This window comes from Microcaecilia unicolor, chromosome 2 (genome assembly GCF_901765095.1).
Source record: "Microcaecilia unicolor chromosome 2, aMicUni1.1, whole genome shotgun sequence".
Classification (NCBI taxonomy): Eukaryota; Metazoa; Chordata; class Amphibia; order Gymnophiona; family Siphonopidae; genus Microcaecilia; species Microcaecilia unicolor.
In genome coordinates this window covers 420,814,931-420,837,711 of record NC_044032.1, presented here as the reverse complement: position 1 = coordinate 420,837,711, position 22,781 = coordinate 420,814,931, and the positions used below count along the sequence as shown (strand labels likewise).

At 43.1% G+C, this 22,781-nt stretch overlaps 1 protein-coding gene across 1 annotated transcript in view; it reads right to left on the bottom strand.

Moving 5' to 3' along the window:
* LOC115461129 (alcohol dehydrogenase 1-like) overlaps positions 1-17,289 on the bottom strand; it is a 75,926-nt gene extending 58,637 nt beyond the window's left edge. Inside the window, exon 1 of the mRNA XM_030190725.1 lies at positions 16,121-17,289. Coding sequence (XP_030046585.1) covers positions 16,121-16,138 — 18 coding nt within the window. The 5' untranslated portion in view covers positions 16,139-17,289. The remainder of the gene's footprint in view (positions 1-16,120) is intronic.
* Positions 17,290-22,781: the final 5,492 nt, after the last annotated feature.

Below are 22,781 nucleotides of genomic sequence, written 5' to 3'. Positions count from 1 at the left end.
AAACTCAGTTCCTTAGTTCCCCAGGACCAAAGTCCACCACCCTAACCACTAGGCCACTCCTCCACTCCTGCTTAATAGGTGAATTGATACCTGCAACATTCAAGGTAATAAATTTTAAATTAACCATTATGCTGACATGCCTGATACTATATCTGTATTTATTTTTTGTATGATGTACTCCATGAGCTCCCCAGACAGGCCCACTGGGTGAAAGTGAATACATTATGAAAGCCCGCAACTGGTATATGTACAAAGCCTCCCCACTCTAAGTCTCCTCCAGAAGCCTTACACTCCAAAAGAACCCCCCCCCCCCCAACAACCATACACTTCATGTACACTCACTCCCCTTGCCCCCACCTCCCTCCACCCTTTGTGAACTTATATCACCCTCCATACAATCTGCCATCCCTGTACCTCTGCAATAATATGAATAGCAACAGACACTGGCTCACATGAAACCACCTGCCCATTCTAAAGGAAGATAAATAGAAGCGGATATAGATGCCCCCCCCCCCCCCCAAGGGGCACAAAGAAAAAAACTGATTAACCCAGCAACCAACCCCTCAGTGACCGAAGGAGAATAGGAAATCCAAAAATGCTCATAGATCAGTAACTAAACAGCCCAGACTCAAATGTCCCCTCCAGATCCCAGTGGGAAGCCTTCATTATAATATAAAGTCACAGGACATAATCAAAGCCAGATATAGCTGGCACCCTGACCAAGGACAGGAATGGAGATACATTAGGGAGTCCTCCGAAATCAGGCCATACGATAAAGAGTATATAGCAGTAATCAGGCTCCCACGTCGCCACAGAATATAAAAATCCCCCTCTGCCCCAGCTGTATTCTCAGCCTATCGTAATAGTCTCCCCTCGCTCCCGTGGAGAATCACAAATCCCAGCTGACCATAAGTGACAGTTAAGGGAGTGGTAACATCAATGATCACAGCTGCACTTCTCTGCTCCACCAGCCACCTGGTGGGGATGCTCCAGAACCATCAAGTGTTGAGGGACTAGGGCGGCCAACGCCCCCTGAGTCCCGAGGTTCCAAAACCTGGAATGCCTGAAATAAATTGGATCTACAAAAAAAATAATTAATCAAGTCAAGCAAGATTTATTCAGTGGTTTGAAATGTTACAGAAATGAAGAAAGGATTAATAAAGGCTCAAGAAGCAAGTATGTGAAGGTTCTTGAGAGAGCATTGCAATTTCTAATCACTAATCAAGGAACCCAGACATGCAATGCCCAAATCCTAGTGCTACGCACTTATTTATGTACTAAAAATTGTACTTGATTTTCTTATACGCGTTTCCTATACGTGCTTCCTTTGCTCACCGTCTCCTCAGAATTTGTGCAAACTGTCTCTACAAAAATGCCTTTACAGCAGTACTTGTTTTTAAGCTTAAAGCTTGTGATTCTTGTGTCACAGGAAACATAAACCACAGCCTAGTCCTGCACCTGGGCCCGTGTCGATTTGTTTTTAAAGCTTGCTCTACACAAGTCAGCCAAGGCGGGCGCTCAGACTGGGAGTCGGGTCTCCACCAACAGATGCTCCAAAATTTATTAGCTGCCGCCTTATCAAGTAGATGAATAAACTTGCTGCCATGCCATACTTTCAGCTTGGCAAGGTACGCTAAGGAGAAACGCACTCCCCTGTAGTACAGCGCTGGTTTATAATGGGCTAGAAAACCCAGATCTTGTGTTCCTGTATTGTTTACAGAACCAGAACACTGTACCAGTGATTTCATAGTAAGAATAATGAAAGGTAACTTTAAAACAATACAGGAACGTAAGACCTTTGAAGTCAGAATGATTAAATATTTTGACACCCACCAGACAGTGTCGTCTACCAACATTTGCTTATTTCCGCTCTGACGAAGAAGGGCAACCTTCGAAAGCTAATCAAGAAATGTATTAAGTTATGTCCAATAAAAAAGGTATCATCTTATTTTCTTTTCCATGTTTTATTTTGTTTTATTTCTATTGATTACCTTTATTAAACAAATAAATTGCTTAATTAAGCTTTGCTTCATCAATCTGACTTTATGAGTCCTATTTTTGTATAGGTTCTCAGGTTATCTGGGGGCTATTTATAACAAAAGTCCATAAAAGATTCTTAACCAGGTAAAATTGGGAGAGCCATTGCTCATCCTTGGAAATGAGCTTTGACAAATCTATTTTTTTTTTCAGATCTGCCATGTACTTGTAACCTGTGTTGCTCCCCCACAGTAATGTGTACATGTTTTGTATTTGTTCTTTATATTACTACTACTACTACTACTTGACATTTCTAAAGCGCTACTAGGGTTACGCAGCTATTACAGCTCTCAAGGCTACTGTTACTTCTTCCTGAGGTGTATGAGCAGAGTACTGTGTGTAATGTAGCCAAGAGTGTAATGTTACTTCTGTTGGTCATTCCTTTGCATGTAACCTCCTCACTCTTTTAGGACAAACCCTAGGTCTTGCATCAGCGCTTTATACAAAACCAAACTCTTATCACATGACTGACTATCCTCTTTGCTATGAATGATCAAGCACTATCACTAGATGACCAAATGTATGTTACAATCCAGTTTATTACTCAGTAACCTTCATGCAATACAATATTGAACTCTTCTTTGCCATGTATGTATGCACCTGAACGCAATACCACTTGTAATTCTGTTACCCGGAAATGGCAACCGCCATTACGGCAAATATAAGCCACATTGAGCCTGCAAATTGGTGGGAAAATGTGGGATACAAATGCTACAAATAAATAAATAAATCACAGCCTGAGGTTTCTTTAAATTTGTTCTACCAAAGGTCACCTCATAAATGTGACTTTCCTCTTCTAATCACTGAATGGCTGACCTTATTGTGCCCTATAACTTTTATTTTATATTTTTGTAGCACTGGGGCTTACCTGGCAGTAAACACTGCCCAGTTACCACCGGGTTAGCGTGGGAACCTTTATATCACCCAAATAGGTGGCGATAAAGACTCCCCCTCCCCCCGTAATGGCTGCGCACCAATCCCTGTGATTAGCACATAACCATTTCCTTTAGAAAAACAGCCTTTTACCTACTGCAGTAAAAGGGGGCTTCGCCACACATCAAAAACACGCACTGATGCTACCACAGGACCCCTTGGTAAAAAGACCCCTAGGTATAACAAATAGGCTTTTGTATCAGATGACTGCAGACTGGATCTTTACACTTACAACACAACATTATTTCAAAATAGTGTGGCCTCAGATCCACTTCTGGTTAATTATATAAGCAGCTTGTGAGTTAAAAACCTGCATCTGGAAAATTCTTGTAGGTAATTAATATGTCTGTTTTATCCTGTTTTCTCCCCTGATGAAATCTTTTGAAATGTTCTGGCATCAAATTCTGGCATGAAAAATCATGTAATCTTAGGACAAGAGATTTCAAAACCTGACCTGGCCCAACCCATAGCCCTTTATTCCCTGAGGGGAAAAAAGCAAGGAAGGCTCTCAGGAAATATAGGGCTATGAATTGGTTGGGATGGGTCAGGCTTTGAGAGATCCCAAGCAGATTTGCACAAAGAAATAAAGATGTAAGTTGAAAGCAAACTCTTAGCTCAAAGAAAGTTCAGGATTCTTTTAGAACAGCAACATGTGATTTTATATAGACAGATATAAACTCTGGACCTGAAAAATTAGTTTGTCTAAGTGGGAGGTCTTAGCACAGACAGTCTTTAGATATTGTCTTGCCTGGATGTCCCCTTGCCATCTGAAATTTAAGAAGGCCAAAACAGAATTTCTTATCTTTCCCCCTAAACCCACCTCTCCCCTTCAACTCTGCCCTGTTTCTGTGAATAACAGTCATGCTCTCAGTATCCCTCAACCTGAAACCTTCTGATCATCTTTGATTTCTCCTCTTCCTCTACATCTAGCCAACACTCTGCTAAAAACATTAAATAAGTCTTTATCTGCACATCCACAATCATACAGTGTAATCTTCTGTCATGCATAAACCAAAAGTACTACAACATTTGTAAACTAGGAGCTATGCCACCTGTCACATAAAAACACACCACCACCAAACATGAACAATCAAATATATCCATCATAAATAAATTGTACATGCAAGTGAACATCTATATCACTATCCTCTTAGTACCAAAACATTTAGTTAATGACTGATGGAAGCTCACACTACGGGGTCAGTTCAATAAAGGGCGCTCAAACTTAGGCAACTAAAATTAGGACACTCGGCTAGTGTTCTATAATGGCATGTTTGTGGAGGAGTAGCCTAGTGGTTAGTGCAGTGGACTTCGATCCTGGGGAACTGGGTTTGATTCCCACTGCAGCTCCTTGTGACTCTGAGCAATCACTTCAGCTTCTATTGCCCCAGGTACAAATAAATACCTGTATATACTATATAAACCACTTTGAATGTAGTTGCAAAAACCACAGAAAGGCGGTACATCAAATCCCATTTCCCTTCCTCCCCTTCTCTAATCTGTTATAGAATACTAGAGTGAGTTGACATTTGCAATCAAAACTTTGGGTGCAACCACTTGTGCAATGTCTATGGCTGGTGCAAATGGATGCCCCTAAATGCTGCAGTTGCACACATAAGATCATAAGAGTAGCCATACTGGGTCAGACCATCTAGCCCAATATCCTGTTTCCAACAGTGGCCAATCCAGGTCACAAGCACCTGGCAGAAACCCAAATCGTGGCAACATTCTATGCTACCAATCCCGGGGCAAGCAGTTGCTTCCCCAGGTCTATCTCAATAGCAGACTATGGACTTTTCCTCCAGGTAAACCCAGATACTCTAACGCTGTTACCACATCCTCCGGCAAAGAATTCCAGAGCTTAACTATTTGTTGAGTGAAAAAATATTTCCTCCTATTTGTTTTAAAAGTATTTCCATGTAACTTCCTTAAGTGTCCCCTAGTCTTTGTACTTTTGGAACGAGTAAAAAATCGATTTACATCTACTTGTTTTACACCACTCACACATGGGAACATTCTATAAAATGCTAAAATAGTGAGAATGCCCATGCCCCTCCCATGGGAATGCCCCCTCTGCAGTTACACACGAGAACATTTAGGTGCCCAGTTAGAGAATAGCACTTATGTGTGTTCCTGCCATTTTACCCCTGTTTTGGGTCTTAATTACCGTTATCTCCCATTTTTGTACCTACAGTTGGGTGCCCAAATTAGGGCACCCTATATAGAATTACCCCTGTGGACTAGATTCTATATGCCACACCTAAAAATCAGCACCTAAATAAAATACGACTAGGCTTACTCTATAAAGTACACCTAAATTTAGGTGTACTTTATAGAATAAGCCTAAATTTCCATGCGGTTTATACAATACGCCAAATGCTCGTCTGCGTGACTGCATTTAGTCACAGGCAGTTACACCAAGTAAAACTTGGTGTAAATGCCGATGCCTAAATTAGGCGTGGACTGGGTGTATTCTATAACAATACACATGGTTTTTAGGAATGCCCATTGCTACGCCGCCTTTTCAAGTATGCGATTTAGAATTTACATGCATCACGTTATAGAATAGTTTAAGACAGCTCTTTGCATAAATTCTAATTAATGTCAATTAGTGTCAATAATTGTTAGGCAATTATCAGCGCTGATTGACTTGATAACTAATTAACTTGCATTCGCAAATACAGAATAAGACTGTATTCACGCACTCAACTTAAGTCACGCTATATAGAATCCAGGGGTATATATGGATTTATAGACAAAGACTTATTTAGGAGCCCTTTTACCAAACTGGTAAAATTGGCCTTAGCACTTTTTTACGTGGGTCATTCCTGTGCACTAAGGCAATTTTTACCTTAGGGTAAAATGGCCGATTTTCCTATTTTCCTTATTAATGGCCACATACTAATTTTCCCATTAACGTGTCAACCCCTACCACCACCACCCATTATGTAGGCAGTAAGGTCTCATGATCTAAGCATGCAGCAATGTAGCTATACTAACTGATTAGCGCAGAACACACCCACTCTCCGCCTCCAGACCTGCCCCCAGCTCTAAAAAAGAAATTTTATTTTTTTTTAGTACATGGGTAGCACGCACCAATCCCAATATTACCATGAGATGCCAAAGCATCCCGTGCAGTAAAGCATTTTTTGCTGTGGTAAGTATGTGTTAGTGCTTACCACAGCTTGGTAAAAGGGCCTTTTAATGTTTTCACTGCACACAAAGGTATGTGTTCTTAAGACGCATGGCTTTTATAAGGATTTACCTTATATAATCAAATAAAAGCTAAGATGTTTTGGCCAAAAAAAGGCATAAAAAATGTAATCTCAGTTTATATTCGAGATCTACCTCTCTCAAATCCCTGGTGAGGTCCGGTGTTCCTACCATTCCCTCCCTCCTAGTAGTGTCTCTCCTCCTCCGCCACTGCTGATATTCCACCAGCCCCCCCCCCCCCACCCCGAACCAGCAGAGTTCTCACTAACTCCTTCCCTCACCTAGAAAGGCATGGCTCACGCTTAGCTCCTCCCTCCCCCTCCCCTCAGACGAACCGCCAGTAGGCCAGGACTACCATACCTCTATGGAGGTCTAGTGGCATATTTGGGCAGGAGCAATCCCCACTTGCTTCTGACCATGCTGTCTCCGTGGTAAAAACGGCTGCCACTACTTCCAGTGGCAGTCTTGCGAGATAGCTGCTAGAAGATGTGCCACCAATTTTTACCACAGACATCATGAGCAAGAGTGAGTGGGAATTGCTCCTGCCCCAACGCACTACTAGACCACCAGAGGTACGGTAGGCCTAGGAGGAGGGTTCGTCCGAGGGAAGGGGAGAAAGAGGAACAAAGTGCGAGTCTGTGAGAACTCTGCTTGTTCAGGGGTGCTGGTTGCAGCAGCGGTAGAGGAGGTAGGACACTACTGGGAGGAAGGGAATGATTGGAATGCCGGATATCATGTGGGAGGGAGAGGAATGCTGGACATCATGGCGGTGGGAGGAAAGGGAATGCAGGCACCAAGGGGTGGGAGGGAGGGAGGGGACTGCCAGACATCACAAGGGAGAGAAAAGAGAGAAGGAAGGATGGAAGACAGTGTTGCATAGTAACTAAGTAAATTGTTATTGTACTTAAGTAAAAGTTTTGTCAGTTTTACTTGGAAAGAAATACAGGATAATATTTGTTATTTTAATTTTTACTGAAGTAGTAATTTCACCAATTTTTACTACTTTTACGTAGTTACATTTGATGTTTGCAGTAAAAAGTAAAAGTGGAAGCGAGTGAATATAGCCTATAAGAACAATGGAGTTGCCTGTGCTTGTTGAGCTCGTTACTGGTTTCCAGCCAAACAGAACCGTGATGAGTTTGGTTACTTTGAAGTGGAGATGAAGCTGAAGCTGGTAGGAATTCTTGGAGAACAGACATATGTCTCTATCACAATAAACTGCTGGTCATAAGTACATAAGTACATAAGTAGTGCCATACTGGGAAAGACCAAAGGTCCATCTAGCCCAGCATCCTGTCACCGACAGTGGCCAATCCAGGTCAAGGGCACCTGGCACGCTCCCCAAACGTAAAAACATTCCAGACAAGTTATACCTAAAAATGAGGAATTTTTCCAGTCCATTTAATAGCGGTCTATGGACTTGTCCTTTAGGAATCTATCTAACCCCTTTTTAAACTCCGTCAAGCTAACCGCCCGTACCACGTTCTCCGGCAATGAATTCCAGAGTCTAATTACACGTTGGGTGAAGAAAAATTTTCTCCGATTCGTTTTAAATTTACCACACTGTAGCTTCAACTCATGCCCTCTAGTCCTAGTATTTTTGGATAGCGTGAACAGTCGCTTCACATCCACCCGATCCATTCCACTCATTATTTTATACACTTCTATCATATCTCCCCTCAGCCGTCTCTTCTCCAAGCTGAAAAGCCCTAGCCTTCTCAGCCTCTCTTCATAGGAAAGTCGTCCCATCCCCACTATCATTTTCGTCGCCCTTCGCTGTACCTTTTCCAATTCTACTATATCTTTTTTGAGATACGGAGACCAGTACTGAACACAATACTCCAGGTGCGGTCGCACCATGGAGCGATACAACGGCATTATAACATCCGCACACCTGGACTCCATACCCTTCTTAATAACACCCAACATTCTATTCGCTTTCCTAGCCGCAGCAGCACACTGAGCAGAAGGTTTCAGCGTATCATCGACGACGACACCCAGATCCCTTTCTTGATCCGTAACTCCTAACGCGGAACCTTGCAAGACGTAGCTATAATTCGGGTTCCTCTTACCCACATGCATCACTTTGCACTTGTCAACATTGAACTTCATCTGCCACTTGCACGCCCATTCTCCCAGTCTCGCAAGGTCCTCCTGTAATCGTTCACATTCCTCCTGCGACTTGACGACCCTGAATAATTTTGTGTCATCGGCGAATTTAATTACCTCACTAGTTATTCCCATCTCTAGGTCATTTATAAATACATTAAAAAGCAACGGACCCAGCACAGACCCCTGCGGGACCCCACTAACTACCCTCCTCCACTGAGAATACTGGCCACGCAATCCTACTCTCTGCTTCCTATCTTTCAACCAGTTCTTAATCCATAATAATACCCTACCTCCGATTCCATGACTCTGCAATTTCTTCAGGAGTCTTTCGTGCGGCACTTTGTCAAACGCCTTCTGAAAATCCAGATATACAATATCAACCGGCTCCCCATTGTCCACATGTTTGCTTACCCCCTCAAAAAAATGCATTAGATTGGTGAGGCAAGACTTCCCTTCACTAAATCCGTGCTGACTTTGTCTCATCAGTCCATGTTTTTGTATATGCTCTGCAATTTTATTCTTAATAATAATAATAATAATAATAGTCATCTGGTGGAAAATGCTACATTCCTTAGCCTCTGTAGCAGATGAATCCAGGAACTGGTAGGTTGTGTCCATCTACATGATCAGGTGGAGATAGAGATAATGAACTGAAGCAGTGATACCAGATAGCTAGCTCCTCCTTCACTCAGTATATCTCTCTCTCCAGCAGGTAGTAGATGACTCTTCAGCAGCTGCTGGATTCTTCTGCTGGGGCTAATCCTGGGCCATTTTGGTCAGTTGAGTTTGGGGATGTTTGGCTAGTGGTGCTGGCTTTGGAGGCATACTCGGTATTCTGGGTCCCTGTCTCTCCCCGTGGTCTGCTGTCACCCAGGGTTTTCTTGTGCTAGTTGTGAAGGTTATCCTTCCTCACCATTAAAAAAAAAAGACTACTAGGGATCTGTTGCTTTAAGCCACTGTAAAAAAAAAAAAAACCAAGACTGCTGCAGGAATCACACTGTGCTGCCCAATGTTGTTTTTTCTTTTTCAGTCTGTGTGCCGCTTCGGCAGCAGACTGCTCTCCTGGGAGGTCCCGCTGCTGCCTCGGAGCACACCACTTTTCTGGGTGGGTGCTTCTGTGTGGTGTTGGTGCATAGGAATTGCGGGGCTTTTATGGTGGCAGAGTCAGTGAAAAGGTGTTCCCGCTGCGGCGTGCAGTGGTCTGCAGTGGGGATTTGTGTTGCGGATTGTTCGAGGGCCTTGGCAGGAAACTGAGACGCTCTCCTTCCCAACCAATCTGTTTCTGTGCTGATGTGGCGGGAATGCGTACCATTTTGCAGGCGCCCACCAAAGCAGTTCATGCCTCTCAGCTGGTGTCAGCTTCTGACATGCCTTGGTCTGCAGCGTTGTTGAGTTTTCCCGTGGGGGGCCCTGGTCCTTCCCTTGGGGCTTCTCCGGAGTTGGCTGTAGGCTATGCTGACTTGTGGAATTTTTTTCTCTCCAGACTTCATGCTTCTCATGCACCAGGCTTATTTACTCAAAAGAGGTTGACCTCAGGTCCCTATTTCAGAGGTTCCTCACCTAGGGGTTTCTGCACCAGATTTGGGCTTGGTGGTCCCTTCTATGGAGGACCCAGCTCTCAAGAGGTGGCATCTGGTTGCTGTTTCTGAGGTGGGTTCGTTGGGGCCTGTCTTCATCTCCCCCCTCCTTGGCCACACTCTTGGGAGAGTCCTTGTGTCCTTTCCACGTGGACGAGCTGGAGGACAGTGAGGTAATCCACAAGGAGTCTGTTGACCCTTCTGCAGTACACCTGTTTCATAGCACTTTGGAAGCCCTGAATATTGCTGACCCGGAGGTGCAAGCTGTGGCCACGCTCAGCCCCAAGATGGCCAGTACGGGAGAGAAGAATTGCTGGACATGGAATACAGGGGAGGATGGGGGAAGGAGTTGCTAGACATGGATGGCAGGAGAGGACAGGGGGCAGAGGAGAATCACTGGACATGGATGGGAGGGTAGGGCAGGGAAGGGAGAATCGCTGGGCATGGATGGTAGGGGAGGGCAGGGACGAGAGGAGAAATGCTGGAAATGGATGGAGAGGAGAGCAGGAGAGAGGAGAATTGCTGGACATGGATGGATGGAGGGGTGGATAGGGGAGAGAGGAGAAATGCTGGACTTGAATGGAGGCGAGGGGAGAGAGAATTATTGCTAGATATGGATACAGGGGAGGGAAGAGAGAGGAGAAATGCTGGGCATGGATGGAGGGAAGGAGAGAGGAGAAATGCTGGATATGGATGGAGGGGAGGAAAAAGAAAAGAAGATGCACATAATGGAGATGAGGGAAAGGGAAGAGAGGAGAAAAACTGCACATGAATGGAGAAAATAGGTAAAATCTGGATCCATGTTATACGTCCTGCAGTCAATTCAGCGGAGGATCCAGCTTTCACTTATGGATGTAGGGCAAGAAATGAAGAAGGAGGAAAGTAAAGAAATAAATGGAAAGGAAGCCCTGGAAACGGAGTTAAGAGAACAGATAGAGAGCAGCAGAATCAGAGACTGGGACCTACATGGATAGCGGCACACTAGTGGCAGCGGGTAGGAAAGAGTGGGATGCTTTCCTGTCTGGCTGCCCTCAAAGAAGCCACTAGACCACCAGGGACCTTCAAGGTAGGACCCACTTGCAGGGTCTATAGTGTGGGAGGAGCGCGGCAATTGCCGCGGTGGAGGGGCTGTGATGTGAGTGAGGGGGCAGTGGTGCAGCAGTGGAGCAATGGGCAATGGTTGGGGAGGCCCCGATGACCCTTTCTGCCTGGGGGGCCCCGATTACCCTTTCTGTCTGGGGGCCATGACCACTGTCAGTCCACCCCTGGAAGGCAGAGGGTGGTGGCAAATGGAGTTTACTGAGAGGATAGAAAGGTAAGTAGTGGAGTGCCTCAGGATTCAGTACTGGGGCTGATTCTATTCAACATATTTGTGAGCAACATTGCTGAAAGGTTGGAAGAAAAAGTTTGCCTTTTTTGCAGATGACACCAAGATTTCCAACAGAGTATATTCCCTTGGAGGGAGTGAACAGGAGAAGAGATCTACTAAAGTTAAAAGAATGGTTGAATGGTTGGCAGTTAAAATTTAATGTGAAGAAGTGCAATGTGATGCACGGGGTGTAGAAATCCAAAAGAGCAGTACATACTAGCGGATGAGAGACTGACACACACACACTGCTCAGGAGAGAGACCTTGGGGTGGTAGTGTTTGAGGATCTCATGGCAGCAAAACAATGTGACAAGGCGGTGGCTCTTGCCTGAAGAATGTTAGACTGCATAGAGAGAGGCACAAAAACCAGAATAAAGGATGTGTTGGTGCCTCTATACCAGTCATTGACGAGGCCCCACTTGGAGTATTGTATCCAGTTTTGGAGGCCATATCTCTTCAAGAATATAAACCAACTTGAGGTTCAGAGGAAGTGGAAGACTTAAATACATATATGCTAGTAAAAAGGAGAACGAAGTGATCTGATGCAGACCTTTAAGTACTTGAAAGGTATTAATATACAAACAAACCTCTTCCAGAGATAGCAGGGAGGTATAGAGAGGATAGTGGACACCTGGAACGCCTTTCCAGGAGAGGTGGTAGAGTCAAAAACGGTGAGCAAATTCAACAATGCATGGGATAGACACACGGGATGCCTAAATAGAAAGTGGATGGAAATGCAATATGACTGTTGAGGTGTTTTGTTGGGCAAGAGTAGTGGGAACTATTGACGAAACCGGACAGACTTCTAGGTTCTATGTCCCACAAATGGCAAAAGTGTGAAGAAGACTCGCCAAATCCAGCATTAGAACCAGGCCAATGCCGGAGAAACTTCTACAATCTGTGTCCCACAAATGACAAGACAGGTGATGCTTCAACAACTCAAGTGTTATAGATCACTTTAATGCCACGTGCTGCAAGTGAGGGTGCTGTGCAGCTTAGGGGGAGAGAAAGACATCTTGACTGCTAAGTTGAATACTGCCAGCAATACTTGGGGTTGATATATGGTTATAACCATCATGTTTAGCTGCCTGTATCAAGTTGGCATGGTGGAGACTTGCCAACAAGTGTTTAAGCATGGGCGGCTGTAACCTGCACAGAGTGGCAGGTGCAGCAATTACCACCCTGTTGAGCAGACTGAATGGACCTTGCGGGTTTTTACCTGCATCCATTTACTGTGTTATTGTGTTACTAATTTTTTTGAATCTTCACTTTAAGTTGTTACACAGAGACTGATTTTGTTGGTGACCTTTGCATTGGAAATGAATCAGAACAATGTGCTTTGCTTATACCTCAGTTATATTCAGGAACAGTTTATGGAGTCATCAGTTCATATATTTCCTGATTTGTCCAAAGCAACGCAGAAGAGGAGACAAGAATGTTTAGGCTATAGGCCTAGGTGTCCTGGCCCTTGGTTCCAGCTTTCTGTTAAAATTTCCTTGTTCTTGTTTTGTAGTATTTGAGGGATTATTTTTTTTTTGTTCTTCAACCCCAAACAGCTCCAAGATTTTCTTAAGATGAGACAGGGCAATAGGGCTATGGATCTAGTTGAGGTGGGGGGGGGGGGGGGGGGCGGGGGGGGAACAGCTTTCTACCTGTTTGGCATTACCATTCCCCTCCCTGCAAGGTCCAGTGTCTCTCACTTGCTCTCCATCCCTCCACTCCATGCTGCCTGCAGCCCTTCAATCTTCTGGGCCACTGGCAGCATTAGCAATGTAAGAACGCTGCCTTTGGTCTTCCTGGAAGCCTTCTCTCTGTTGCATTTCCTGTTCCTATGTAGGTGGGATGCTGCAGAGAGAAGGCTTCTGGGGCAGGCCAAAGGCAGCGTGCTTACATCGCTAACCCTGCCAGCAGCCTGGAAAATTGAAGGGCTGCAGAGCGGGGTGGGGCAACTCTGCGGGTGAAGGAGAGGGAGGGAAGGCAACACCAGACCTTGCAGGGAGGAGTGTGACACTGGACCCGGTGGTTTCCACTGTGGGGAGGGAGGTACTTTTGTTTTGTATAGCTTGGGAATATAAATTACATTCTTTTTTTCCTGAGTAATCAATAGAAATAAAATAAAACATAGAAAAGAAAAACTGATCTGAAGAAGAAGGGTTACCTTTGAAAGGTAATCAAAAAATGTATTGTTAGTCCAATAAAAAAGATATCATCTTATTTTCTTTTGTATGTTTTATTTTATTTCTATTGATTACCTTTAAAAGTGGACTAACACGGCTACCACATCACTTTTTTTCTTGGGGCAACTGCCTGACTAGCATTTAGAGTGAAGGGGACCACCTTACCCTCCTTCCTGATCAGAATTTTCAGGGGGCTCTTTCTTTCAGTTACCTTGGAGGGTGCCACCTCATCCCTCACTTCAGGCAGTGGACTTCCATGAGTTGCCCCTGGGGCGTAAGTGCTGTCAGTGGAGGGGGCCAAGAGGAAAAAGAAAGTTATGCTATGGTGGGGGGGGGGGGGGGTAGGTAAGTACTGCCTCTGGGGAAGGAGGGCTAGAAAATAAGTGCTGGCCGTAAAGGAGGGGGAGTACTTTCTGTGGATGGCCCCAGGAAAAAATTGATGCCTGTTTTTTTTTTTGGAGGGGGGGTATTTTTTTCTATCCATGTGATATGGTATGAGGAGTTGCTGGTCAGGAGGGAGAAAGAGCTGGGGTTTGGAGAAGGAGAAAAAGGGAGGGTGCAGGTGTCAGGCCTAGGGAAAGGGGAGAGGGAAAGTGCATTCTCCCCTTGCTAATTTGTGTGAATGTGAGAGGGGGCATAGAGAGAGAAGTTTCCCATGGTGCTGGGTAATTTTAATTAAAAAAAAAAATCTAAATTGTTTTAATGTGCTGGCTTCATATTCAGAGTTTTAGTCTGGTGTGTGTGTGTGTGTGTTTTTTTTAATAACCATAATGAATGTATGGGAATGTGCCAAGTTACACCCTTTGCTCCCCAGCAGTCAAACTGTGCCCATGGTTATGGAAAAGGAAATGAGACTTAATATACTGCCTTTCTGAGGTTTTTGCAACTACATTCAAAGTGGTTTACATCAGGTACTTATTTTGTACCAGGAGCAATGGAGGGTTCAGTGACTTGCCCAGAGTTGCAGGGTGCTGCAGTGGGAATTGAATGTCTGACTCACAGAAACATAAGCCTGCGCAGCCGCATTGCTGATCTGCAAGGGCAGGCTTCTACATGGCATGTTGCTAGTGGAGGAGTAGCCTGGTGGTTAGTGCAGTGGACTTTGATCCTGAAGAGCTGAGTTCAATTCCCACTGCAGCTCCTTGTGACTCTGGGCAAGTCACTTAACCCTCCATTGCCCCTGGTACAAAATAAGTACCTGTATATATGTAAACCACTTTGAATGTAGTTGCAAAATACCACAGAAAAGCAGTATATCAAGTCCTATTTCCCTTTCTGCAACAATTTTCAGCGACATATATAGAATTGCCCCCACAACCCCTAAGGTGTTGCTGTGGTGCAGGAATGTGCAAAGGGCACATTTACTTCAAGTGCCTAAAAATTTAAAATGCCCACAGATCACTTGTACATGTTTATACCTACAAATATATGTACAATTCAAATAGAAAAATGCACCAAAATTGAGAGAAATTTGTTGTAAATGAACACAAACTGAACTTTGTTGGATTTTTTTTTTTTTTTGGCCATGCACACCTGCATTTTGGGAATATTTTAGAGTTTCAGGTATAGCGTTATAGTTAGATGCATTCAACAAGCTATTTTCACTTGTTTTTCTTTTATTGTATGAATTATTTGGTTAACAGTGAATGTTAATCACTTATTATCATTGTGACTGGCATTGCTTGGATTGTTTTCTTTTTATAAACCTTGGGAGTGCAATTTTCAAAGCAACTTACTCAGGTAAATTGATTTGTTTGAAAATTTTATTATTTTGGCTACAACTACCCATTGGTTTCAACAATTCACATGTTGCTGCAATTACAGGAAGCACTCAGGTAGTGGGAAGAAATTATTCACACAAATGGTCTTTTCAAAAGTGTGCACACTTCTACTTATGCCCAAATAGCAGGCACAAAGTTCATGGTTAATATATAAACCACAAACCGTTAACCTAGGTACCTTACAAGAATCTGGCTGCCTTGTTATACTTCACAAGTACGTAAACTCTTTTGAAATGAACCCCAATATGTTATTATATACACACAAAAAACAGCCCTTCAAAGGAATATAGTGGTAAACTCCAAACCAGGAAGAGACCACCTGCTTCCTTCAAGCACACATTTTCTATTTTTGAAAATAAAGGTTAACAACCAAGTTGCAGATGATGCTGTTTTACTAAACTAAACTTAATTTACCTTTGATGAGCATTTGAGAGTTTTTCCTGATGAATACTGCATTGCTGACTTTAGGTTAGAATGTTTCCCCAATACGATATTACTCACACAAAAAGGGACCTTCAAAGGATAAACTGTAGAACTCCAAGGGCCCTATTTACAAAGCCGCTTTATTGTTTTTAGTGTGCGCTAAAATTAGCACGTGCTAAACGCTAGTTTTGCCCATATGTTCCTATGGGCGACTTAGCTTTTAGCGTGTCCTAATCATTAGCGCATGCAAAAACACTAACGCACCCTTTTTTTCCTTACAAATACTGCAATGCTGAGTTTAGGTTAGGCACAAACCTAGTGCCACACAACAGAATAAGATATTAGCCAGAAATGTCTATTCGTCGAGTTCATTCTCCTGTCATATCTTTCTGACCTTTCACTACTTCTGTTGTCCAGGTAAGTAAAAGCTTTGTAGTTTATTTGTACCCTTCTCTGCATGCAAACATGTTTCTAGAGATTATTAAACTTCTCTACTTACTTTCCCAGCGGTTTCCATATTATGTTTCCTTTTCTTAACTCAGCCCTAGCAAACCTCTGGTTGAAATTCTCCGATGCACTGACTGTAGCTAATGGAATATTTGCTTTGTGTAAAAGTCTGATAATCCCTCCTACAATCTTCAGCCTATCATTTAGAGTCTCCGCTGGCTCCCAGCCCTACCTTCCCCTGTGCAAGCAAATAAAACAAAACAATAATCCGTAATAAAACTTGCTTAGCAAGTCATCTTCTCACAGCACCAAAACTTTAATTATAAAATAATAAATAGTTGAGAAATTAGGTTAACAATTAAGGGTCTGTTTACTAAAGTGCACAAAATGATAATATGCACATTATATTCCTATGGGTGTCTTAATTAGCACTCACTAATTGTAGCATACATTACATCTGTTAGTGAAATGATATATAGTAGTAGTAGTAGTAGTAGTGACTCTTAGTAAAAGGACTCCTTAGTATGTGACCTTAAGAAACAATTTGTGTGCCTTTATAGCTGTATAGCATGACATTTATCCTGAAACACACTTGGGTAAGAATTTCAGACATCTAAATCGACATCCCCACTTATAGCAGGTTCAATGTGTCTTACATTGTAGTAGGATTACATAGTATAGTGTAGAGAAAGCAGGCTAAGCTTAGCAGAGTAATGGAGATGTATATAGATAGGTAATATTATAAGGGCGAGGGGGTAGAGGAGAAAGGACGAGGTGCTAGTTTTAGGCTAGCTTGAGATAATCAGAGGATAGGGACAGGGTAAGCATAGGGAAAAGTTAAAGGAGGCGTGGTCTGAGTGCCGTTGTTGGAGGATCAGGTGATGAATAGGTGATGAATACTGTATATATATATATATTTAGATAATTGATTGTTCCCTTTATGAGAACTGAATCACATATTGATAGACACTGGTGGTTTCCTATCTCAGAGTGGCCACAGGAAGGAGCCCTGCATCCTTCTGTCCCAGGCCAAACCTGGAACATGTGAAAGGAAAGACATTCCCACTTTCAGAATTCTTAAAGAAAGAGATTCCCACTTTAAGAATTCTTACACGCAGTACCTCTCACGGAAAGAGAAGGGTCATTGCCCTTTTAGGAAAGGGGTGGAGGCCAGTATCCCTACAGAGAAAGAGTTAAGTAGAAGAAGGGATTTAGAGCCTGCAGACTTTTAAAAGCCTTTCCTAGGATGAAGCAGGGACAAAGTGGGGGGGGGGGGGGGGGGGCTGAAAGAAAAGGAAGGAAGGACGGAGTCCTACCAGTAATCTGGTAACCATAGAAGATGGATGGAATAGACTGACAATCCCAGCTTAGCTTTATGGGTTAGTGAGGGATAATTTTGCAACTCTGTACTGGACCTGGAGGGCGGGACAGACGATGGACTGGGGGATGAAAGGAGAGAAAGAGGGAGAGATGCTGACTTGGAGGAGGGGGGTGATTAGAGAGAGAGAGAGATGCTGGACACACCAGCAGGGGGATGAAAGGAGAGAGAGAGAGAGGATGGACTCACCCATGGGGACGCATGGAAGGGCGGATAGAGAAAGACTGGACTACTACTACTACTACTAACAAACATTTCTAAAGCGCTACTAGGGTTACGCAGCGCTGTACAATTTAAACATAGAAGGACAGTCCCTGCTCAAAGAGCTTACAATCTAAAAGACAAGAGAACAATCTAAAGACAAGTGAACAATCTAGAGGACGATTGTTCACTTGTCTTTAGATTGTTCTCTTGTCTTTTAGATTGTAAGCTCGACTAAGAAGGAGAAGAGATGCTAGATGAGGGAGAGAAGAGAACAGAGAGACTTGATTGTAGGGAGAGAGGGGAAGAGATGTCAGACTCTTGGAGAGAAGGATGAAGGGAGAAAGATATGCCAGACCACAAAGAGGGACAGGAAAAATGTATTCTGCCTGCAGGAGACAGGCCAGCTAAGTGACATGATCGGCAGTGAACCTGCATATTCAATGCTGGGCCGTTTCTGGTTACCAGCATTGAATATCCAGCCAAGCCAATATTCAGCACTGACCAGTTAAGTTTATAGCAGCCAAAGATAGGCCTGCTATTTGGACAGTCCGATTTGGCCAAGCACTTAATATTTGTGACTAACCGGGTATATTGCATGATATAGCCAGTTAGCCACTATCCCCCAGATTCTATGTAGTATGACTTAAGTTATGCATGTGAATCCGGTCGCATTCTGGATTTGTGCATGCAACTTAATTAGTTAACAAGTCAGTCAGTGCTAATAATTGCTACTTAGGCAATTGACACTAATTGGCGATAATTAGAATTTATGTACATAAGTGTTGCCATACTGGGACAGACCGAAGGTCCATCAAGCCCAGTATCCTGTTTCCAACAGTGGCCAATCCAGGTCACAAGTACTTAGCAAGATCCCAAAACAGTCAAAACCATTTTATGTTGCTTATCCCAGAAATAAGCAGTGGATTTTCCCAAGTCCATTTTAATAATGGCTTATGGACTTTTCTTTTAGGAAACCAGCCAAACCTTTTTTAAACCTTGCTAAGTTAACTGCATTTACCACATTCTCTGGCAACGAAGTCCAGAGTTTAATTACACATTGAATGATGAAATACTTTCTCCAATTCATTTTAAATTTACTACTTTGTAGCTTCATTGCATGCCCCCTAGTCCTAGTATTTTTGGAAAGAGTAAGCAAGCGATTCACGTCTACCCATTCCACTCCACTCATTATTTTATATACCTCTATCATATCTCCCCTCAGCCGTCTTTTCTCCAAGCTGAAGAGTGCATGCCATTTCAGCCTTTCCTCATAGGGAAGTCATCCCATCCCCTTTATCATTTTCATTGCTCTTCTCTGTACCTTTTCTAATTCCACTATATCTTTTTTGAGATGCAGTGACCAGAATTGCACACAGTATTCAAGGTGTGGTTGCACCATGGAGCGATACAAAGGCATTATAACATTCTCATTTTTATTGTCAATTCCTTTCCTAATAATGCTTAGCATTCTATTTGCTTTCTTTGCTGCCGCCGCACACTGAACAGAGAGTTTCAAAGTATCGTCAATGATGACTCCTAGAACCTTTTCCTGGTCGGTGACTCCTAACGTGGAACCTTGCATCACCTAGCTATAGTTTAGGTTCCTCTTTCTCACGTGCATCACTTTGCACTTGCTCACAAAAGCTTTGGCTTTAGTTGACAACTTAATAATCTTGTTGACAAACTCTGTCCAGTCCCTGAGTGTACTGTGCACAAGTCCCATCCACTTCTGAAAGCGTCCACAGGGATATGGAAGTGGCTTTGCAGGAGGCACTCTTTTTCCACTACAGTCACTCCTTACTCACCGATCTGTGACAACCCTGCTTTTCCACCTGGACAGGGAAAGACTGTTAACCTGGTGGGCTCAGAAAGGCCTTAAGTACATTCTGCATTTGATGACTCTAGAAGGTAAAATGAAGTCATGCAGAGCTCCAACAAGAATTTGATCGTTCTGCTTCTGATTATTCTCTATCTCCAAATACAGCATTATATCCATGTTTTACCATGGCAGGATCTCACAGAGGATGTGCAAGAGACGATTGCAGAAGCTTATACTTCAGGGTTGCAAATTCCTGTTCCTCTGACTTTCCTTCATCGGTATTTGCAGGATATGACTCCAGACATAGATTATGCTGTTAACATATCAGTGGAATGCTGATTTGCAATTCACTACTAGCAACGCTCAACTGCAAGCTCTTGTAAGGAACGCATCAAAGTACACAGACTTTGTTGTAAACTGGGAAATGCTGTACAAATTTGCTTTGAGACTCTGTATATCACCTCACAGGGCTTGGCGGGCAGGGATGACTTTGAGTGAGTCCTGTCCTAAATACTCTTCCTCAAGAGCTCAGCTAGGGCATATGTTTTGGCACTACCCCCAGATTGCACAATTTTGGGTAGTGTCTTGCGCATAGCCTCTAACCTCTGGAACTGTACAGTGGCATTTGACCCTCTCTTGCTCTTTGGACACGCCACCTTGGAGTCGGCTGCTCATCGGGGCTTTAAACAGTTCTTTCATCAGGTGCTGGTGTTTGCTCTGAAGCCTATCCTTTTGGTTTGGCTCTTACCATATAGGCCAATGGAACAGCAATGCTGAACTTTGCTTATCACTCAAATGCACCTAGAACGTCTACAAGTTTGGAATTTTTCACACACTACAGGAGTGCTTTTCTAGGAGACTTGGGAACTCTTATGGCTAATTTTGTCCCCATCAGCACAGAGTCGGATACTCAATTGTTGAGACTTTGCTTCCTCAGTATTACTGGACGCAGTTCAATAATTTTCACCATGGTGGTCAAATCAGAGTTGGGAATGGGTGAGGAAGGGAGGTGGGATGAACTGTATATTATGAGACGTGTCCTTATGTTCCAAAGAAAAGATTTAATTATTCTTATGTTGGATGTTATGTTCTAATAAAAATGATTTAAACATAAATATCTCACATTCATGCTTCTCATTTGAAAAGTTTATAGGAGAGGGTGGTGTAATAAACAATAGGTCTTCAGTGACCTAAGTTAATGGTAGCTTTCTTGCCAAGAACAGATGCAGAAAGAGCTAAGCATGGTTGATGGATCTGTCTCTTTGTTAAACTAGAGCAGGAGCAGGAAATCTTTTGGAAAATGCAAGTAAATATTTGCAGTACAGATTATACATTACTTATACATTATACATTAGTGGGGCGGTAGCAAACAAATTATTGCCGGAGGACAAATGAAAACAAGGCATTGCCTAAATTAAAAGGAAATACATAAATACATAGTAATAAAGAAAGCAGTGGAATACTTTAGCTATCCATCTGAATTAATTTATGGAGTAAAGGGTTTTCTTTTCCTATTTTGTATCTATGGAAAACCGCGTTTTACATAAATACACAAGTCTGACAATCATCATCATGTTTTGTCATAGGCAGATTGTATGGATAAAACACAAAGGAAGGGAGATTATTCAGAGGTGGAATCCATGCATACTCTCAAATTCTCTCCCTCCCTAGCATAAAATCTGCTGCTATAAAAAAGCAAGATAAAGAAAGTTGTTCAACAGTTAGATGAAAAATAGGGATAATTAACATGATGAGCACATTGACTAAAATAGATGAGATGGGGGAAATTCTACAACTGGGCACCTCCATTAGTAATGGAACCTGAGTGCCCAGGTTTCCTTCTAGAATACTGGTGTAGCCCAATATCAGTGCCTAACATATACATGATCAGTTATACCAGCCATAGACCTGTTTGTCTGTCCTAATTAGATTGTAAGCTCTGTCAAGCAGGGACTGTCTCTTCATGTTCAAGTGTAGAGCGCTGCGTACGTCTAGTAGCGCTATAGAAATGATAAGTAGTAGTAGTAGTAGGTATCTAAATGCAGCAGGGATGTGTATAAATTACGGTATTCTGTAAGTTGTACATGTAAGTGGGAGCCCTGCCTTCCTGCTCCTTGCATTTATACGCGGTGTAAGTCACATGTGCCATGACATAATAGTGCTGAGGTACCATGCTGGCACTTAGGGGCTCTTTAACTAAGCCACAGTAAAATTTGCAGTTACCAGGGCTTAACACGGAACCCACATTGTGGTAGCTGCAAAGTTTACATGGAACCTATTGAGGGCGTTCTCACTATTTTCTGTTGCAGGTTGTGCGCTAACATTCAGATTAATGCGCAGTACCTGCTCCTGGTTAATGTTGAAGCACTTAGCGCCTCCCCTCGTTAACTCTGCAGTAAGGGCTTGAATAGGTAAATGGCATCCAAAATTAGGTGCTGGGAAAAATCAGCACTCGGCGCTGTTCTATAAAAGGCACTCTGGGACGAGTGTCCTTTATAGAATAGGTCGTAGCACCGATTCTTGTGACCAACTTTGGGTACGAGACCTGTATATTCCTCTCTATACTAGGCCTGTAAGATGGGGCTGCTAGCCCTCAGATTTGCTGTCATCAGCATAAATTTAGTTTCTCCCTGCAGCTGCATGTATGCAGAGTGCTTGTAAATCACACGTCAAGGAGACACACAAGAGGAACTGAAGCTATGGTGGCCCATATATGGCAGATAAAAATGGATATAACCTTGATGGTGAAGAGAGACTAAGGACAGAAGGAGATGCTCCTCCAAAAATATGTTTTCAGAGAGAAGGACACCAGGTGTTTGATATAACTTGTTTGTTTGCTGTTTTTGCACGCTGGGATCACGCTTTACTGATAAGGGATTAGCCAATGGCTACTAAGTGTGCATGTGAACACAAGCAGGAGAGGATGATAGAATATAGGAAATTACAACGTATAGTGGAGGGTTCTCTTTTACAACTTGCGCAGGCACAGTAGATCTTTAGGAGGAAAAGCCTTGAGAAGCTCCTAGTGGATTGACAGTCATACAGGAGAAGGACTTCCTCATCATCGGCAAAAACCTCCTTGGTTGATAAGGACAGCCTAACAATGTCTGTGACTCTGTGTGACTTGGCTATTAGGCATATATTATTTTTCAAAATTATAACAGCTAAAAAAATCAAAAATCAGACAAAACTTAACTTTGGCTGTCAGGTCTCTATTCTTCTCAAGCTCTTCAACCGCAGCTTTGCACTTTCTCACATTAAACATCATCTACCATTTGGATGCCCAGCCTCGTAAGGTTGTCTTGCAATTTT